The sequence below is a fragment of the Protopterus annectens genome, chromosome 2.part0 (assembly GCF_019279795.1).
Source record: "Protopterus annectens isolate FY-2018-M chromosome 2.part0, PAN1.0, whole genome shotgun sequence".
Lineage (NCBI taxonomy): Eukaryota > Metazoa > Chordata > Ceratodontiformes > Protopteridae > Protopterus > Protopterus annectens.
Genome location: NC_056728.1, coordinates 477,236,305 through 477,257,288, shown reverse-complemented (window position 1 = coordinate 477,257,288; position 20,984 = coordinate 477,236,305). Strand labels below are relative to the sequence as shown.

The 20,984-nt window shown below is 41.3% G+C and overlaps 1 protein-coding gene across 1 annotated transcript in view; it reads right to left on the bottom strand.

Moving 5' to 3' along the window:
- MUS81 (MUS81 structure-specific endonuclease subunit) overlaps window positions 1–20,984 on the bottom strand; it is a 597,219-nt gene that overhangs the window by 222,392 nt on the left and 353,843 nt on the right. The window contains exons 8-9 of the mRNA XM_044060324.1: window positions 1,381–1,569; window positions 579–764 (exon numbers count right to left, since the gene is read on the bottom strand). Coding sequence (XP_043916259.1) covers window positions 579–764; window positions 1,381–1,569 — 375 coding nt within the window. The remainder of the gene's footprint in view (window positions 1–578; window positions 765–1,380; window positions 1,570–20,984) is intronic.

Here is a 20,984-nt window from a genome sequence, read left to right as displayed (position 1 = left end):
CACGTATGTGTTGTGTAACAGACTAATGCTCTGTCCATGGGTTTCAATGCCTTGCACCTACTAGCTGCTGGGATAGGCTTTGGAATCTCTATGACCCTGTAAAGAATGGAGAGGGTTACTGCAAAATGAATGGCTGGATGGATACATACTGGAGACAATTGCTCATAACTTATTCTTGTTAAGTGTGTCTTATTTCTGAGCCATGGATGAAAATGGTACCTACAGCAGCTCACCTTCCAGTTAATAAATAATAAACAATTAAACCCAAGATAAACAACCACTGTGGAAGGTGCCCTTTAGCTTTGTGAAGCTAGCTGGTCCTCAGGGGTAGGACCCATACAGCTTGGGCTACTGCGACAATAATCTAGGTACTGAACAGCAAACACTACAAATGCATTGTCATCATTTGTGATTTACAAGATATTCAAATGTAATTGCTTTACACTTTTCTAACTTGATATTTCAGGAAATGCTGAGGATTCTTAACTGCATGTAAGCTGCTAAGACTCAAAAACTCTACAACTGTTCCATGTGAATGCTTTAATATGCATGGCACCTATAAATGCAGTGGAACTTACCCCGTTGTTTCAATAAAATCCACGCAAAGTACAATATTAAATTCGCCCGGCTTGAAAATAAACTCTGGACGATGCAAGAAGGGAACTACTTCACAGCCAGTACTGCTTTGTGATTCCTGGCTGTCCTCCATGGGCAGACTCACACCACTACCGAAGGCACCAAGTTCAGTGTTCGTCGAGCTCTCACTACAGGAAAGAGAGCAAGTAAGCATTATGTCTGGAGGAAAAGGTACGATATTTCAAGCTATAGTGCACTGAAAACATGCCCCTAATCAGTTTGTAACAGAACACTAGTGGGTGTGGCATTACTGTCAAAGTCCAATACTCAACATCCAGTCTGAGAAAAGTACAAGAAAGTTTGAAGGCCATTCGTGTGGAAGCAATGAGTATTCTAAGGGCTGCCTCACTCATAGGAACAGAGCTCAAGAGTGTATAATGACCATCAAAGGATGAAATACAAGTGTGAAATCAGAGAGAAGAAAGGAAAATTTAGCATCAAGTGCAGACACTTTTCAGATTGTTCACTGGGAAACAAAAGTACTGCAATGGCAGATCTTTGCAACTCAATGTCCAGTCCTTACTTTGTCATGAAAAGAAAAAAAAAATAACCAAATATCCATGGAAGGACATTACAAGGAGCTCTAGGAAAGAAATGAAAGGGCACTCGCTTTAGTAACATTTTCCCCAAATCCTTCACTGTACATGACCTTCAGAAAGATTATGCCATTCACAGCACCATTTTACTCCATGATTACATTGTATTAAAAAATTTCATATAACAGAGCCAAAAGGATGTTATTACCCAGAGGAATTATTGGTGTTTGTCCATGAGCCAGAGACTGCTGGAAGCCTTTGATTATCAGCATCTTCTTCATCTTCTGTAAGGTCTACTGTCTCCAAAGGAACTCTTGCTACTACAGCAGTATCCAATCCCTCTTCACCCTTCTCCAGTTTCATAGCAAGCTCAACCCCTTTCTCAGTCAGTGAATACCTGTACATAAACAAATATCATTCAGACGAAGGTTCTACTGTTCAAAACCTCATCTCCCACCTCCTAAATAAACAGTCATACAACCATATGTCCTTCAATAAAAGGGTGGAGAGAGAGACCCTCAACAGCAGGTCACAATGGGGACACATCTAATCTGGTATTAACAAATGAAAGAGATGGTGGAATGCATTATGAAGATTCTTGCCTGAATCATGGACAGCTGACCCTTCAGGTGAGCAGACAAATAAGCATTTAGCCTATGTGGATAAATCACAGCACTATACCTAACCTTTCCAATAGGTCCACAGATCACTGGAGCCACAGACTAAACTTACCAGAAAAAAACAGCTGTACTGGAAGAAGCAGAGATATATCCATAAATTTGAAAGTTATGTACTTACCATAACTTGGCATCTGTCTTGTCCATTTTTATTCTTCCTCACAAATGGGTCTAGGATCTGATCCAACTCGGCCACATATACAAGACATTAGATCCAATTCTCAAGCTCCTCCCTCTACCCATAATGCTCTACTCTGCTCCCAACTCCTTAGATCTAATTTGCTGCCTAACTTCCCACTTTATTATAAAGATAGAAACAGAAAAGGGCTTGAGGCTCAAATCAGGAACTTAGTTTCAATACCATCTGACAGATGCGTCTAGGAGTGACAGGGCCGGAGGATGGATAGGAAGGAAGGTGAAGAAGAATGAAAATGAACAACACAGATGCCAAGTTATGGTAACTTCTAAATCTGATGTTGTCCTTTCCATTCTTCCTCACAAATGGGTCAGAGCCACAGCTACATAGTTCTCGGGAGGCCCTTAAGGAAGGACATGCCAGATCACTGTCAAACCAAAGGAAGCTCTGCTTCTGGAGACCATGTCTAATTTGTAATGTGCAACAAAAGTATAAGCCTTTGACCAAGTAGCTGCAGCGCAGATATCAATAGAAATTCTTGATGAAAAAGCAGATGAAGTAGCCATAGATCTAGTGCAGTAAGCTCTAGGGGGTCGAGAAAATTCTACACCTTTTTGAGAATAAATTTACAAAATGCAATCAGTAATCCATCTGGCCAGAGTAATCTTAGAAACTGCCTGACCCAAGTGGTTAGTGTAAAAAGATACAAACAGCTTGCATTGCTTTGTTCTGTGAAGATAAAAATCTAACTATTTGTGACTGTCAAGAAGGTGAAGCATGTATTAGCCCTTACTTGTAAAGTCTGGAAAGAAAACTGGTAATTGTATGGACTAGTTAATGTTAATCTCCATAGCCACCTTAGGAAGAAAGTCCAGGTTGGTCCGTAGAGACACCCTGTCCTTATGAAAAATAATGTAAAGAGGCTTAGCCAATATGGCCTGAAGCTCAGAAATAATTCTCATGAAGGGATTGCTACTAAAATTACCGTTTTCCAAGAAAGAAACTTCATACTGCATTTATCTGCCAGTTCAAAGGGTTTTGGAGTTAAACCCTGAAGGACCACAGTGAGATTACAAAGAGGAGAGGCATCCTTTGCTTGAGGTCTAAGGAGGAAAAATCCCTTCATGAAGGCTTTACATAATCTGGAGAATGCCAGAGAAAAGGATTAGTTTCCAGTGTGGAAGCTGGAAATGGCTGCCAACCGAAGTTTAATAGTAGAAAAGCTAGCCTCTTCCTTAAAAGAGAGCAGCGAGAAAAAGAAGACTGGCTGAAGATGTTGAAAAGGGGGGCTCAATATTCTAATTGGAAGCCAAATAGAAAATCTTTTCCATTTGCTTCTGTAGACTTTGTTGGTGGAGGGAGGCCATGATAATGTCACAAACTTGGGAAGCAAGTTTGGACTAGCTAATTATTACTGGAAGTGGAGAAACCATGAGGTTAGCTTGAGGGCATGGAGATTGGGATGTTGAACGCCCGATGGATGAGATAAGAGTAGGTTCCATTTTCCATGGAGGATACTTCAAGTGAGACTGGAGGAAGGGGAACCATACCTGTCGAGGCCAGAAGGGGACAATGAGGATGACTGAGATCTTCAGTCTGTTTGCGTTCTGTAAGAACTTCGGAATCAGAAGAAGAGGAGGGTAAGCATAGAGGAGACCTGGGGGCAATCATGAATCGCAGCATCATTCTGTGACTCCCCCAGAGAAGGGAATCACAGTAAGTACTTGCTGCACTTGCTGTTGAGGGGGTGAAGCAAATAGGTTGCAGCAAAGCTGGTCCCAGCGGCTGAAGATTGTATTCGCTACTGATTGATTGAGGGACCACTTGTGGTGAATCAGAATGGATTGGCTGAGCCTGTCTGCCAGTGCACTGAATTTCACCGGAATGTGCGTGGCAATGAGAAAGCAATCTGAAGAGATTGCCCATTCCTACACACTCATTGCCACTCTGCACAGCAGGTAGGAACGGGTTCCTCCTTGTTTGTTGATGTACCAGACTACTGGCATGTTGTATTTGTGAAGTGTAATAATCACCAGAGGAAGAATACTGCAACACTAAGACAACTGCTCTCATCTCTAAGACGCTGATATGCAACTTGATCCTCTGCAGGGAACCACGTGCCTTGGACCATATTTGCCAGGTAATGCCCCTCACCCTAACTGGGAAGTGTCCGTGGTCATTGTGGTGACTGGGGAAGGAAGGCAGAACAGCCTGCCCAATTGGACTGAATCTACGAGTGAACATGATGTTTGCAAACTGGAGTGAGTCTTACGGGAAAGGACAAAGAAAAGGGGCTGGTAAAGTATGGACCACTATACCACCAAGGTCCACTGAAAGATTCACAAAGAATCTTGCTAGAGGAACTAGAAGAATGGCAGCTGACAGCGACCCCAGAGCTTGTAGTAGCAGCTTTGCTGGAGGAGATGGATGAGACAGTATGGCTCATACCTAGTCTCTTGATGTGATGCGATGAAGAGGCAAGGGTGCCACCTGAGTTATAGTATTCAACTGAGTTCCTATAATGTATCTTGTTCATCTCTGTTACAAATAAGAAGGTTTGGGCTTTCAGTTAGATGCTTTAATATACAGAAAAACATCAGGATGGATAGCAGCATCTCTAAATATGAACGAACTAACAGAGAGCTTACATATGTACATCACAATTCAACAGCTAACTATAAAATGGCAGTCTGACTTGCACGTGCTCAGTACTTACACACTTGTGCAAACCCTTGGACAGCTTCTTAAAAGGTATACACACACAGGTTCATAGGTGTGTACTAAGCTAATGGCCCTGTAGCCTTTACAAGCCTAGCCCATAGGATTACTCCGGCATCGTGCCACCCATCCTTAGTTCCAACTGCCTCTGCATATGGATCTACATCCTCCCTCTTAAAAGATTGCCCTTTATGCAAAATAATGTTAGAGCTAGGCATGCATTACTATATACATTGGAAGCAAAACACAATGTTCATGTCCAAGTTGCTTCATATCTACTGCAAGGTTTAGAAATTTGACCATATTTTGTAGCATAATGGTTAAGACTGCTTAGCAACAGGTACAGTCTGTAGTGCACATCTTGGGTCTAGAATCACTGGATTCATCACAGGAAAAGGAATGTCTTCTGGAACTTCCTTTCGAATTGGGACACTGGATAACTCACTATGAGATAGAGTCTTTCTCACAGGCTACTTGCTGTGGTGTAGGCTCAGACATTGGTCTTAAATGTCTCAGATTCATCCTTCCAATTCTACAATGTACGATCTCATCTCTGGACCAATATTTTTTACAACACCAAGCCGATCATAACCTTTGGATGTTTGCATCCTTACCATCTCTCCTTTTTGTAATGGCTTGAGCAGTCTGCTGATCTTATCATAGTAGGACTTCTGGGTTAGGTGTTTCTTTAATAGACTGGCTTTTACTGATCTGTTGTTTTTGACACATGGAACCAACAAATGACTATTGATTGGTGATGTGGTTCTGGTTTGTCTCGACAGAAGTCTCTGAGAAGGTGAACCAAGATGTTTGCCTTGAGGAACATTTCTGAGATTTAAGAGATTCATGAAAACATCACTATTATCTCGCTTTGACTTCTCAGTAACTGTTCTGCACTTTGCACGCCACGTTCTGCTAAACCACTTGAGTATGGGTATTCTGGACTACTCGTAACATGAGTAAAGTCCCATTCTTCAGCAAATCTTTTGAACTGATGGCTTGTAAACTGCGTGCCATTGCCAGAAATAACTGTGTGGTGATCCATGAGCTGCAAAATGACGCTTCATCTTAGTAATGATAGTACTAGATGCTAGGCTGGGAAGTAGGTCAATCTCGAACCAATTGGAGTAAGAGTCTACTAACACTAAATAATGTTGACCATTAAACTCGAAAATGTCGGTAGCCAGAGATGACCAAGATAGTCGGAATCTGGTTAAGCTGAAGTAGCCCTTTCTGTTGATGTGGCTTTGTACTATCACACACAGAACAAGATAGACGTGATCTCTCAAGGTCTTGTGACATAGAAGGCCAAAATACTAGTTCTCTTGCTCTTCTTTTGGTAGATTTGGTTGCTGAATGCCCATGATGCAAAATAGTAATGTACTCAGGCTGCAAAGATGTTGGAACAATAACATTTAGACCATTCATAATGATGCCTTTTATCAGCCAAAATCTCATCTCTAAGGAAAATAAGGTTGCAGTTCTTTAGGTAAACTAGATTGCTTTGACGGCCATCCTTGGTTGATAAAGTGGTTGAGCCTTTGTAAAATGGGTCTGTAGCGGTGTGATCTCTTAGCTTATCAAGATGTGTTGAAGAAAAATTACACACTTCCATGACTTCAAAATCATCAAGAGAATGAAAATTTGGATTTTCAGTCTGTTCAGTGGTATTTCTGGGTGATCTGGACAATGTATCAGCAAGATAAAGATGTCTGCCTTTCTTGTAGACAAGACTGAAATTATACTTTTGCAATCTTAGCATCATATGTTGTGGTCAGGCTGGCGATGAATGCATTGGCTTTCCCAGGATTGTTACTAATGTCTGATCGGTTTCAATCCGGATAAGTCTGTCATAAACATAATCATGGAACTTGGAACATGCAAACACAATTGCCAAAAGCTCTTTTTCAATCTAGGCTTATTGCTGTTCAGCTTGGATAAGAGTTCTCGATGAATAGGCAACACGTTGATCCTCTTGTAGAATCACCATACCAAGTCTAAATTTCGAAGCATCACAGGAAAGTATTACTGGTTTGTGAACATCATAACATCAGAGCATTGCAGGGCTAGCAATTCTCTGTTTCAGGACATCAAATGCTCTCTGGTGTTGCTCTAACCAAGACCAAGATGCATCTGTGTCAGCTCCCTGATTGGTGCTGAAAGTTGGCTCAAGTCAGGAATGATCTTGTCAAGGTAGTTAACCATGCCAACAAAACGTTGCAGGGCTTGAACATTGTCTAGAGCTGGCATCTCGAGAATGGCTGTTTGCTTTGAAGGGTCTGGTCGTAGGCCTGTACTCATAAATAAGTGACCAACAAAAGAAACTTCTCGAAGCCTGAATTTGCACTTGTGTGGCTTGAGCTTAAGGTTCACTTGACGTGCCCTTTCTGGAACTTTTCTGAGGTTTCTGTCAAGCTCTGCTTCATCACGACCTCCCACCAGTATGTCATCTACTATGGTAGTACAAGGATACCCAGAAAAAATATGCTCCCTTGCTCATTGACAGACTTCACTTGCAGAATTTATCCCAAAACTCAGTCTCAAAAACCTGTACCTGCCAAATGGAGCACTAAAAGTAATAAGCAATGAGGATTTCTTGTTAAGCTGAATTTGCCAAAATGAACTCTTTGCATTTAAGACATAAAAAATAGCAGCGTTTGCTGTGACTTCTTTGACTGTGCGCATTGGGTGATGGGATCTTTTTAGTGCTTTGTTCAAATCTCATGGGTCAATACATAATCTGATGTCATCTGAGCTTTTCTCATGAGCTAACACCATGGAAGATACTCATTCAGTCGGAGTTTCAACTGAATAAATCAGACCTTGTCGTACCATTTTGTCTAACTTGGCCTTGACATTGTCCTGCATGGTTATTGGAACTTTAGATGTTGGCCTGACCTCTGGGTCTAACTTCATGGAGTACACGGGCTGGACGTTTGCCTAGCTTGTCTTGGAAAAGATCAGCATAGGTAGAAAAAATGTACTGGGCAAAATTAGAGTAGTGGTCTTTTAAGCTAACATGGTGAACTTCCTTATTAAATGAAAGTAGTCACATTTTCAGAGAGTCTCTAAGCCCTAATAATGACTGGACGTGCCTCTTAACCACATAAAATAAGAAGTCATAGCTTTTCACAGCTTGGTAACATGAAAGCACTACTGAGCATTTGGTCTGAATTTCTTCACCTCCATAAGCAACAAGTCTCGCACACCTTGCCAAATCAAGCCTTTCACTTTTACATACTCTAGCAAATGTTTCTGCAGACATAACATTGCACTTGGAGCCTGCATCAACTTTGAGCTCTATGGGTTTGCCATTTATCCAAACAGTACAATATACTTCTTTCTTGGCCCATAAATCTACTGCATTAACTGTTTCATGACACACCATCAACATAAAGACTGGGGTTATCACTTTCTAACCGATCAACTTGTTTCTTAAAGTGTTCCCTTTTAATGAATGTTCTTGGGCCTTTTGATTTACAAAATCTTTTGAAATTATTCCATTTACTACATTTGTGGCATTGTTGACCAAAAGCTATAAACATTTCTCCCTTTTACATTCATGATTACCTTCACAATTACGATACTTGGTAATGAAATTTGACTGGGGCCCATGCTTTGAGTTTGCTGACTTACTCTTACACTTCAGAGACTGCACAGCTTCTGGAATGTGCTAGAAAGTTCTGGGGAGCCTTGCAACCTTCCCTGGTAAACCCTGTGCTAGGGTCCGTTTCTTTTAACCACATGCTGTATACTATCAACATGAGCTTTATTTATCACTGTGCCTTGTTAAAGTTGTTCTGATTTGTAAGCATATTTATGTGCTTCTCTGTAAGCTTGTATATCTGACAAATCTCAATGGCCTTACTCAAAGTTAAATCACTATCACAAAGCAAAATCCTTCTTACAGCATCATTTTTTATGCCACACACAAGTCTGTCCTTTATCAACTCATCTCTTAAGCAACCAAATCTGCATGTTTTAGCTTTATTTCTCAAGTAAGTTGTATATGCAGCAAACGTTTCACCTGGCTTCTGATCCCTTATGGAAAATAAGTGCCTCTCCATACTGACATTTGTATGGGGTTGCATATTTCTATAAATTTATGTTTTAGGCACTCAGGGTCCTCTCTTGACTCGTCTGGTACAACAGTATGATGGTTTCCCCCTCTCCAGCATAAATAGCAGGTGCATACACAAATGAACATTCCCTTTCTATAGCTTCTGATCCAGCTAAATTAAGTAGAATAAATGCCTTTGTGCGATCATCTTTACCAGAAAATGCAACTTGTAAGAAAATGTCATACTCTTGCTCAAACACACTCCAGTGCTCAGCAATATTACTGTCAAACACAAATGCACTGGGCTTTTGAAATCTGTCTGCCATGCCCACAAAGTATACACAAACACACTGAAAATATGGCCCTTGTAATTATACATGAACAGACAGTACTGTGAGCTTGTAACAACATTTGAATGCACAAAACACTTTGAAATGCTTGACTTTGCGAGACATGCTCCGTAATGGCCACACTTTGCGAAATATTCCTTGTAATAGCTGTACTTTGTGAAATAACTTTACCATAACACTGCACAAATGTGTGGACACTTCATATACTTCTGAAAACTTGAATTGCTTTGCAAAAATGTAGTCATTTCCCCTTATTGTATTTGTTTTAGGCAATTTGAACTTTATTTCAAACATTTTCCGTAGTAATTTGAATAATTTTATCAATATCATACATACCGGTTTGTGCAAATATTGTTTAAACTCTTCTGTATGCCTCGTTTCATATTACATGAAAGAAAATATTGCTGAGCAAGTTTTAGTACCTGAAAAATAATTTCTGACCTGATTTGAGAAGCTTGCACATTGTGGGAATGATTTGCTGTTGTATATTAACAGTGCTGCTCGATTTTGCTTCTGGCTCACATTCTGGCCCATGTCCTTTTAGAAGTGCCAGTTCTGACTTCATGGCCTTTTAGAAATCCCGGTTCTGACACCATGTTGCTCATTCGTCTCTATTAAAAACAATAAGATGGCTTGGGATTTAATTCAGATGCTTAATATACAGAAACGCATCAAGATGCATAGCAGCTTCTCTAAATATGAACAAACAGAGCTTACATATGTACATGTTCACATCTCAACAGCTGACTATAAAATGGCAGTCTGACTTGTACATGCTCAGTATTTATACACTTGTGCAAACCCTTGGACAGCTTCCTAAAGGTATTTACACATGCATATGGATCGAAATATAAATTCCAGAGTCTGTACAAGGACTAGGTTCAATTTGGCATGGTTTATTGAGATGCCTAAGGTATTGGAGATCTGTAGCAAGTAATGCCTGGCTTGTAGAAGTTGATGTTTTGATGGAGTAGTGAGGAGCCAATCGTCGAGATATGGAAACATCTAGTATCTGTTGAGTCTCAAGTGAGCTGCCACTACTGCCATACATTTGGTGAACAACTTAGGGGTTATAATGAGACCAAAGGGCGGTACTCTGAATTGGCAATGATTGGCTCCCAGCCAAAAAAAGTGTAGATATCTCCTGGATCACCTGTCTACTTTGATGTGATAGTACGCATCCTGGAGATCTACACAGCACATCCAGTGGTCCTTGTGCAGAAGAGGCAGGACGGACTGAACCATAACCATTCGGAACTTCATCTTCTTTACATACTGGTTCAAGTTGCTTAGATCCAAAATGGCTCTTATGTTCCTTATTTTCTTTGGCACTAAAAGGAAGTGGGAGTAAGTTCCAAATCCTATCTCTTCAGATGGGACCTCCTGGATGACTCTCTTTTGTAGCAGCTTTCAAATTTTCTGAGCCTCTGATTGGATGGAATGTTGGGAGGTTTCTTCCTTTGGACAGGAGGAGGAAGGGAAAATGGTATACAACAACTTCTGGATAGGATTCTTAGCACCCATGAATTTCTTGCAATATTTTACCAGGTATATGGGTGCAAGGAAAAATGACCCCCGACTGCCTCCAGAGATGGACAGTCAGGTAATGCTTCAGGAGCACTGACAGGCCCTATCAAAGGAGGAGTCTATGATACCCTGATTCTGCGAATCTCATCTGCCTCTGGGGTGATGTCGTTCATTGAAACCTCCTCCTCTGCCTCTGGAGGAAGTGCCGCCACGTGAATCCTGGAAAAGTTCAGAGATTTCCAGAACCACATTTTCTTACCACCCTGTTGGTTTCTAGAAAATGTACGTTGAGGAGTAGAAAACTTGATTCCTATGGTAAATATTTCTTCCTGTTCACTGTGGGTGAGCGCATCTTTAATGGATGGCCCAAACAAAGAGCCATCAAAGGGGGCATTAACAAATGATGCCCTAAAGGGTTCCGCAAAGTCACATGGCTTCATCCAGGCATGTCTAATAACAGTTATGCCTGAACCAGCAGCTCGTGTGGCACTCCCCACTGCATAGGAGATCAACCTCATGAAGGCATTAGAAATGGACAGAAGAGTGGCAAGTTGTAGAAATACTGTCTCAAGATCCTCTGTAGACGTGGACTCAGAGTTTGAAAGTTCCCTCAAAGTCTCTTTGCAAACGAGTGAAGTGTGCCAGGTAGTTCAACAGCCTCAGCACAAATGTAGCTGAGGCATGCACACGCTTCCTGAATCTGGACTCCCTGTTCAGTAAATGGATAGAAGAGCTTTGCTCAGCTAGCTCCTTTTTGTGGCTGCCACAACAATGGCATCTACCAAGATCCCCTTGGCCCAGTGGGGTCTATCAGAAGGGGGAACTAAAAACTTGTCCAGGCGCTTGGGGATGGGCATGACAGTGTCTGGGTCCTTCCAAGCCTGGTGGGAAACAAGGTCAATAAGTTTGTCCACTGAGGAGGTCACCCAAGATGTGGATGGTTGAGCACCAAAACCTTGCAGGAACTTTGATTCCTCAGGAAAAGGAGATTGGGAAGACCATCCACCCTTTTGTTTGAGGAGTTCAAGTACGTCTCCAAGTATGTCTCCAAAAGAGATGTCATCAAGTGGCAACCAGGATGATGCTTCTCACTCATCAAAATCAGTGTCTTCCATGAAACACTCCATAGGCGAGTCTGTGTGCCTCCTCATACACTTTCTCTTCAGAAGGACCTCTTCCATGGAGTGTTTGGGACAGGTATCATAAGAAGGGAGAAATCCCTCTGGGGAACATGTGTGAAGGCTTTCCGGAACTGTCGGACTCTGACGAGCAGGTATGATGGGCTCAGAGATTGGACCCAATGAAGGGCATTGGGTAGGACCCAAGGTGAGAGAGGATGGCTGTCTGTGCAAAGGGAAAGCCTTTTCTACCACCTGGAAGGCTGATGGACCTGGGGAACCCCCCCCCTTCTTCGAAACTGAAGCTACTGAAGACAGGAGGGTCAGGGCCGTCTCCCGATCACAGCTTTACAAGAAGAATCAGATCCAAGCTGTCCAAGACTGACGCTTTGAGGTGAAGGGATAGATCCAACAAAGTTGGAGCTGAACCCAACCCTTCAGACCCAGCGCAGAAGTTATGGATCAAAGATCTGCTCTGGTCTGAGGGAATTGGAGCAAAATTGGTCAGGGACACAGTCCATCAGAGTCGAGGAGGGAAGCTTCCTTGGATCAGATGCTGAACTTCTCAGGGATCTCATATCCTGGGACTCTGAACCCACAGGCTGGATCAGAGACTACAGTATTGGCTGTGCAGGTGTACTCATGGGTCCAAGAGGGGATGGAGCTGACAGGACCCCCATCTGAATCAGAGCCCTGAGAAATCTCTGCATCATCCTGTCCACATTTGCCTATGTCAGACTCCTTGAAGATCTGAATGATGTCGTGGATGCTGGCCTGGAATGCTTCCTCGGTATCTGGAATACTTGTGACAGCAGGGCCAGAGAGACAGGCTTTAAAACAAACTCTGGCGTTCACCCTCTACTGGTCAGATTTGAAGATTTAGGATCCAAGAAGGAGGGGGGATGGTAAAGAGAGCTCACAGTATGGGCTGAGCCAGGTGGAGGCAAGGAGTGATGTCCCAACAGATTTTGGATCTGAAGAGGTCGGATCAGACCTTCCATAATTTTTCTGAAGGTTCCCAGGAAGCGCTCAGAGATTTAGGCAGGAGCCTTTTCCTTGGCTCCGAGGCAGCTTGCAATGCTTTGGAGGGGGTTTGAGTCCCAATAGAAGCTGGTAGTAAGCCTTTCAAGATTAATTTATTATAACAATCAGAGAGTATCCTATGATTGATGGTGGAGCAAACAAATCATGGGGAGTCAAGATAAGCATCTCCCAGACAATACAGGCACTTCTTGTGGGCAGAGTTATGGATCTTATGCCCACAAGAAGTGCACTTCTTAAAACCTGTAGGTTTCTCAGGCTTCTCAGACATATTAGTTAGCAGAAATACAGTAAACCCTAAAGAGAGAAGGGGAAAAAAAACAACTATTTTAACCTGAAGGTAAAAGGGTTAACCAGACAGTAAAACACAAACTTCCCTCCCCCCGACTGTATAAAGAAATATATGGATAGATATAGATATATATCTATAGGGAAAAAAATTGCAATAAGACAAGAAAGAGGAAAAGTACCACAAATGGTACAAAGAGACAGAAACAAATGGCAAGGGACACAAAAATAGAATACCCTGTGTGAAAAACTGAAAGGCTGCCGGCCCAGTCAGATAGACTCTTGTAAATAAAATAATTCTATGTGATTTGCAAATATTAATATAATCCACAGGCTGGTTTTACAAATGTAAGAGAGAACTATATGTTATTATTAAACTATATGTTGTACTGAGCTTCAAAAATGGGTACTTGCGTATTATCGCAACCAGATTTTGTGGGGTCTATATTAGATAAACGAAAGTTTCTTACCGAACGCTAACATGAGTGAAAATCCTAGAACCTGAAACCGGAATTGTGAGACCACAGTACAGTGAAGATGGGAATATTTGCCCTTTCCTCACTGTAGTGCGATCTTGGAGTTGGAATATATATGGAGCAGCCCCCCACAATTGCAGTTTCAAGTTCCGGGATTTTCGATAATGTCAGCATTCGGTAAGATAAACTTTTTTTCATCTAATATAGACCTGATTTTGCGTCGGCTTTTAACTTTGTTGATTTCTACTGAAACGGCATCACTGAAGTATAATATGAAAGGGTACACTGTCAGAAAGTCTGCCGGGATATCGGTGGTGGTTTTAAAAAATGTTAGGACTTATAATTTTTAAGATTTGTGGGAAGCGTCCTTTAAACACATCAAGCCTGGATTTCTGTGATCGCAGTAGTTACGTGTGTATGTTTGTTGGTTCTAAAAGGAGTGTGGCAGTTAAGCAGATGATATTGCGCACAAGCAGAGTTTAAACAGCAGATTAGGTGCTTGCTATTATTTTCTGTAGTGCTTTTGTAGTCTAAGGGTATGTTTACCACTGAATCGGCTGTGAAAAGAATAATAAAGGTTTTGAAAACAGATCTCTTTCCTTCTCCGACCGGCAGCATGTCAAAGGAACGCCTTGAAAGTGGAATGGGACTTGCTTAAACTGACACGAGATGCTGGTGGTAAAAGGGGAAACCTATTTTTCAAACCTTACTTTTCCGACTTCAGTTTTTTCAGTTGTTTCAATGATAAACCTTCGTAAAACTACTAAAACATTACAGAAGACGTGTCTAACCTTCATAACACTTTACTGCTACTACTTGACCTAAACAGAAGCAACAAGCATTGCCGCAAAAATCTGGTTGCGATAATATGCAAGTACTCAAAAAATCTAACCACAGTGCACTCTGCTGGAAGAAAACTGATAAGTCAAGCATTGTATGACTGACTGATCTCAAACTTGGAGACGTAATGTCTGGGCTAAGACATTCCTTCTATTGTTTTGAGACCAGAGTTAATTGCTAGATTTTACATGTATAATATCTTTTTACATGTATAATATCTTTTATTGTTGTGGCTCCTGCAGGTACATTACAAAGATGCATTAAACTCTGAGTTTCTGTTAGCCTGGGAAATTAAACCAGAGAAGTGTCAAGAATTATGTAATCTAAAATGAGTCAACAGTGATGTACTATCAATTTAAGAATTTCTCAGAATTAGAGCATTTTCGATTTTATCTGAACCTGAACACATCTACTCACCAGTACTATGCCTTTGCTCTGTATGTATGTTAAGAAGGCTCTTAGACTTTAGTATTTTTCTTAGAAATAGATAGAAAATAGTAGGATTAGACTAGCTGTTTTCTATATTTATGTGACACTATTCTACAGTATTATTTTAAGCACTGTCCTGTGATCTCTGAACTCTTGACTAGCACTGTGTTGAACTGAGATTTGTCTTGTGTTTTTATTTATTATTATTAAATATTTTTAATAATAACTGTGGCCGTTTTGTGTAGAGATAATTTAAGCTGTAGAGTACACTGCATGTATATAGTGATACTGTCCAAGCCACTCCAATAAGCCTTGCTGTTCGTCATACTTACTAATAGGATAATAATAATATTGCACAGTAAAATTGGACACCCTTTGGTAAGGGCCTTATTAATAGCTGATATTAGTGTTGGTGACAGTGATTTCTACCTTAGATCCTGGGCAGAGAAGGGGGCTCTAGCTGGAGAACCTGTGCCAGCCTTCTCCAGGAGTGTCTGTGTGTTTGTATATAACTTGTATCTCAATGTGTGTGTGTGTGTGTGTGCGTGTGCGTGTGTGTCAGTTACTTGGGTAGGGACACGAAGCAATGGTTGGACAGTGAGGGTGATGGAGATTTTAGCTTGACCACTAGGCTGGGACCTGTACCCTACAGCTTTGCCAGTGGGGGGTCTTATTGGGGAACTGGAGAGTAAGGGAGAAACCAGCCCCAGACTGAGTGTGATCTCTGTGTGCTCTTAAGAGAGATTTTACTTTACTCTGTGTGTTCTTCTTATCCTTCCCAATGTGCATGCCCCTCACTGGTGCTAGTGGTGAGGATTGAGGCTCCTTGATAGCTGGGCCAGTGCACGGGCGTCACACCTTGACACCTGCAACAGCTGGGGGGATGAAGGAAAGATGTCAATAACATTAACAGAAATTAGAAAAGGGACAGTACTGAGAAATCTGAGAGAAATTACATAAACACGCCTTACTGCTTTAGTTGGATCATCCATCTTTCCACAATGGCGCAAAACAAAATCTGGGGAGTTCGGGACAGAGTACAGCATTACTGATAAGAGGGAGGAGCTCAAGAACTGGATCCAAAGTCTTGTGTATGTGGCCGAGTCAGATCTGAGGATCGGATCCTAGACCCATTTGCAAGGAAGAATGAAAACGATCTGTATATTTAGACCCAGCCAAACTGTACCAAAGAACTCATTTTGTCAGCTTCATACAATAAACATTTCCACTCAACTTTAATTCAATGCTCTATTTCACTCTTCCCTGTAAAGATTCTGAACTCAATGAAGTTCCCATACACTCCAGTACACTAAAAAAAGGCAAATGTTTAGATTACCAGAAAATATAAAAGGAAGTAGGAAGGTGCCATGCAAAACCAATGATCATCAGTACACACAGCTCAGATGGACAGGCTAAAATGATGTGATAAAAAGCATGTGAAAAATCAACTACAATGCACAAATTAAGTAACCACTCAAAATAAATTCAAGAAATTTGAAATGAACTTTCAGATCTTAATGGCCTATTGTGAAAATAAATCACTCAGCCCATCAATACGGCTTCTTCTGGAGGTTTTTCAATAGACTTACGGAGTACTGTTAGACTGGTCACAGAAATACAATTTAAATTATGGAAGGCAAAATGTATGAAGTTCAATCATCTGAGATTCCCAAGACACGACTCTAAAGTCTGGTCAGTAATGGTAGGAGAGCTTTGCCAGTTATTAACTTTTCTTTGGGGCAATGGCAAATGTGGATGAAATGTGTGTGCATTTGTTCACTCCTATGGATGGAGAAATACTCTTATGCTCATGCTATATATCATTAATACAACAATACATAAATCTAGTCTGCCTGTTCCAGTCATATTATCACAAAACGTGTGAGGGTGGTTTACAGATCTTGCAGGACACATAAAGCAGAAGACCCTCAACCTGTGGACTGCAAATCTAAACTGCATTGTTTAGAGAATGACTGCAATCCTTAAGTTTTCTGGAAGTCCCTAAAAGTGATCCTGATTAGCCAAGATACTGGTAAGACATGTAAGGGATACAAAAGGATATCAAACAGCCCCCATGAATTGTAATGCACATTCATTTGTAGTTCTAGCCACTGAGCATTATTCTGTCATATGTGCACAAAATTGTGTCCAATTTCATCATTCAACAGATTTACACTTCCTCGTACATGCTGAAAATTATGAAAACAAACATTTGGAATGTGAAACATTTTTCAGAATTCAGCCTAACAAAAAAAAAAAAGCACAACTTTAGAAAATAACATATGAGCGCTTACCATAACAGATGATTTTTGAGAAGCCCATCCCCAACTAGTGTACATGTAAACAGGGATACAAACCATTCTGAATTTTCTCACAAAGTTTTTCTTCAAATCTTCAGCCCGCAAGCTCAAGAAATATAATTTGCGTGGGGAGTAACTGCATTCAGCTGAAGTACCGGAGTGGCCATCCCCTCAAAATCACTTTTCTACCCCATGACTCAAGGGAAACCAACACCCTCCAGCTACTTCATTCCACAGTAAGATGTATTGCACTTTCTGAATTTCTAAACAGTACCTGTCTTACTATTTCATTCCAGTTCTACCTTGTACTAGAAAATCAAAAATAAGTGTCTACTGTGTTAAAATCTGGTTAAGTGTTATCTTTCGTCTTTCCACTGTTAATGTCTTGTAAATATATTAGCAAGTTTCTACTGGATTTTTGGTCTAGAATTCCGTTATTGCACCTAACTTTGCTTTATGAATGGCATAATTACAGCAAGTTTCGAATGTCCTGCCATCTGGTTACATTTTTTTTCTTCGGCTAATCTCTAGTATATATATATATATATATATATATTAGCATACATCTAATCTTTTCTGCTGTAGCTGGCTAGTCTAGTCAATTGTTAATAATGAGACAGCTCACAGGTTCATAGTTGTGTACTAGGCTAACAACCACAAGGGCCTTTTAAAGCCTAGCCACGCATCCCAAATCTCTGTCAAGTTCTGGTAGCATTGTTCTGCTTGTGAAAAGAGTTGGGTCATTGCCTGTTTATTTTTCATGTGTGTTAAAATTCAAGCTGTTTCTTTTAAAGTACTTAAATGTCACATTTACAGACTGTATGTTGTAGAATAAAGAATGGGAACTGAGACCGTTCTACCTGTCCTTCTGAAATCTAGATACCTCAATCTCTGTAATCCCAAACTTGCATACCAGCACATCTCTTGTTAGCTGCTTTATTTTCCATTTGTCCTTCTAAATTCTGGAAGCCTGCATTTTAGTAATCCTAAACTTGTAAACCTAGACTTATCTCCTGTTAGCAGCCTTATTTTCTGGTTTAAAGACTATAAAGTACAAATGTAAAACTGGGAAATATAGTGCCATTGCTTATGTTGCCAAACACTAAATGCAGCAGACCATAAACAAATAGTAGCTTGTTTAGCCTGTTCAACCACCAAACAATCCTAATTATTTTAATCTTTCTTTCTCCCAATGAAATGAGCGCACAGTATCCCCAACAATTTCTGCTGCAGAATTTAAGGCAAAATCACAATCAAGGGAACTTCTACAGTTGCATTTCACTCCAGTCTTTGGAAAAACACAAAAGAAGAAATACTTTCAGTTACAACTTAACTAAAGCAAGTTCCAAAAATCATCAAACTGCTGAAATATCTTGCTCCCTCACTTACGCATCAATGTGTTCTGTACTGTAGTGTGGAATCTGTGGGAAGGGCACACCCACCCCTACCCCTACCCCCACCCTCAGGCCTTATACTGATTAAGGTGAAGCTAAATTCAACACTTTAGCATATTTCACTCTAGCAGTGTAAAATTTCCTTGGAAAAGGCAAATAAAGCCCATAACAATAAAAAGTACAGTTTTGTACCTACCATAAATGTAGATGTTCGAAGATCCACATTGCTGCAGTCCTTACACTTGGGTAGTCCGCTGTCCTCGGTCGGCCCGAATATCAAAGTATAAGGCTGACGTCGGTCAAGGCGCATTTGACTGACATCAGGACGTCAGGGTACAAATGCGCATGACCGACGTCATATCCTCAGTCTTTTCTTGCCCCAGATGTCAGAAGACCCTACAAATAAAGGTCAAAACCAAAAGACAGCAAACAACCAACCAACCACCCTTGCACTAATTATATGTACAATATATACAATATACACAATATGTACAACCCAACCCACACAACCACCTCTAACTACAGAGGGAAGGAGGGAGGTAATTGGACTGCAGCAATGTGGATCTTAGAACATCTACATTTATGGTAGGTACAAAACTGTACTATGTTCTTCATCTCACATTGCTGCAGTCCTTACACTTGGGTAGAATCCCAAAGCAGAGGTAAGGGAGGATGGCTAACTACAAGGAAGCAGGAGCTGCCAAAATGCCCTGCAAAACAGCAGTGGCAAAACCAGCCCTGGATTTAGAGTAAAGTGGCAGGTGATAATGCCTAGAGAAAGTATGCACTGAACTCCAAGTAGCTGCCTCCAAAATATCCTTGGTTGCCACTCCCTCAAAAAGCTGTTGAAGTGGCAGTAGCCCTAGTGGAATGAGGCCTAATCCCAGCTGGAACCTCCTTGCCATGATGGGAATAACAGAAAGCAATGCAAAACCCAATCCACTTAGAAATAGTTTGTTTTGACACAGGCTTGCCCTGAGAACTCAAAGCAAAAGAAACAAACAACTGCTGAGACTGCCTGAACCCTTTAGTCCTGTCCAAATAATAACGCAACTGCCTGTGTACATCTAAAGTGTGCAAAATCTTTTCCCCTTTATTTTGGGGATTTGCATAAAAAGTAGGCAAATGAATAGTTTGGTTTAAAGCCACACTAGAATTGGAAATAAAACCTGTAGCCGTGGTGTATGATATCCAATACCCATCTGTCTTGGGTAATTAAACTCCAATTTTCTTTGAAAAGTGCCAACCTTCCTCCCAAAGGTGCTGCCAGACGAGAAGGCTCTGGCAGCTGAAAAGGTAGGTCATTGGGTCTGTTTACGAAAGGACTGACCCCTGCCCTCACCCGAAGACTGTGCAGGAGAACTCCCTGTTCTAGGCCTGAAAGAGCCCTGAGCTCTGCCCCTACCACGTCTAGATCTACCCCTAGACTGGGAATCATAAGAAGGATACGTCCACCCCTTAGTAGGCCAATTTCTACTAAACTTTGGAGGCTGGACCTGCAAAAATCTTTAACAGTCTGCATAGACTTAGCCTTGTCTTCCATTTTCTTTAAAACTGCCTCAACAGGAGAACCAAACAATACGTCAGATTGCAAAGGAGCATCTAAAATCCTTGTTTTAACATGGTCAGACAAATTCTGATCCCTCAGCCAGGCGTGCCTGCGAAGAACTGACCCAGTGGCAGCCACCCTAGACGAGGCCTGTACAGCATCAAAACCACATTGCAAAGAATGCTTACCCACCTGTTCAGAAACATGTACTAAATCTTGCAACTCTTTACAATCAATACCTTCTGCCAGAGCATCAACCTTAGCCTTCAATTGTGAAAGGAGATAGTTTTGGTATTTCAACATGTGAAACTGGCAATTCAAAGCCCTCATAGCAAGAGTGGAAGAAGTATAAACTTTCTTTCCCCATCTATCCAAGGCCCTGGCTTCTTTGTCTGCAGGAACCGGATTCTTTACAACAGAAGCCTTAACACCTTTAGGCCCCTGGCTAACAGTTTCTGGGTCTGCCCTAGGACTCTTAAAAAGAAACTTATGAGCTTCAGGCACCCTGTAATACCTATCCGGTTTAACAGGAGCAGGAGGCAAAGAATCAGGATTAAGAGAAGCCTCTGTAAAAACATCTTCCACTACATCCAAAACAGGAGGTATAGCCAAAGGCCTATGCTGGGGTAAAAACAAAAATTCCCTAAGCCTTTTCCTGGAATCAGAGAAGTCCTGACCTTCCCACTTAAAATGCTCCCTCATGGAATGAAGAGTTTCTGAAAAAGAAAAATCCTCAGGAGGAGAAGCATTTCTGAAAAAGAAAAATCCTCAGGAGGAGAAGCAGAAGGAGTAGAATCATCCACATCAGAATCAGAATAAGGAGAATACTCCTGCAAGTCTTCAGCCGAAGACTCTGAAACATCTGAAGCCTGCTCAAAACTCCCTAGCTCAGGCTCCACCCTAGGTCTC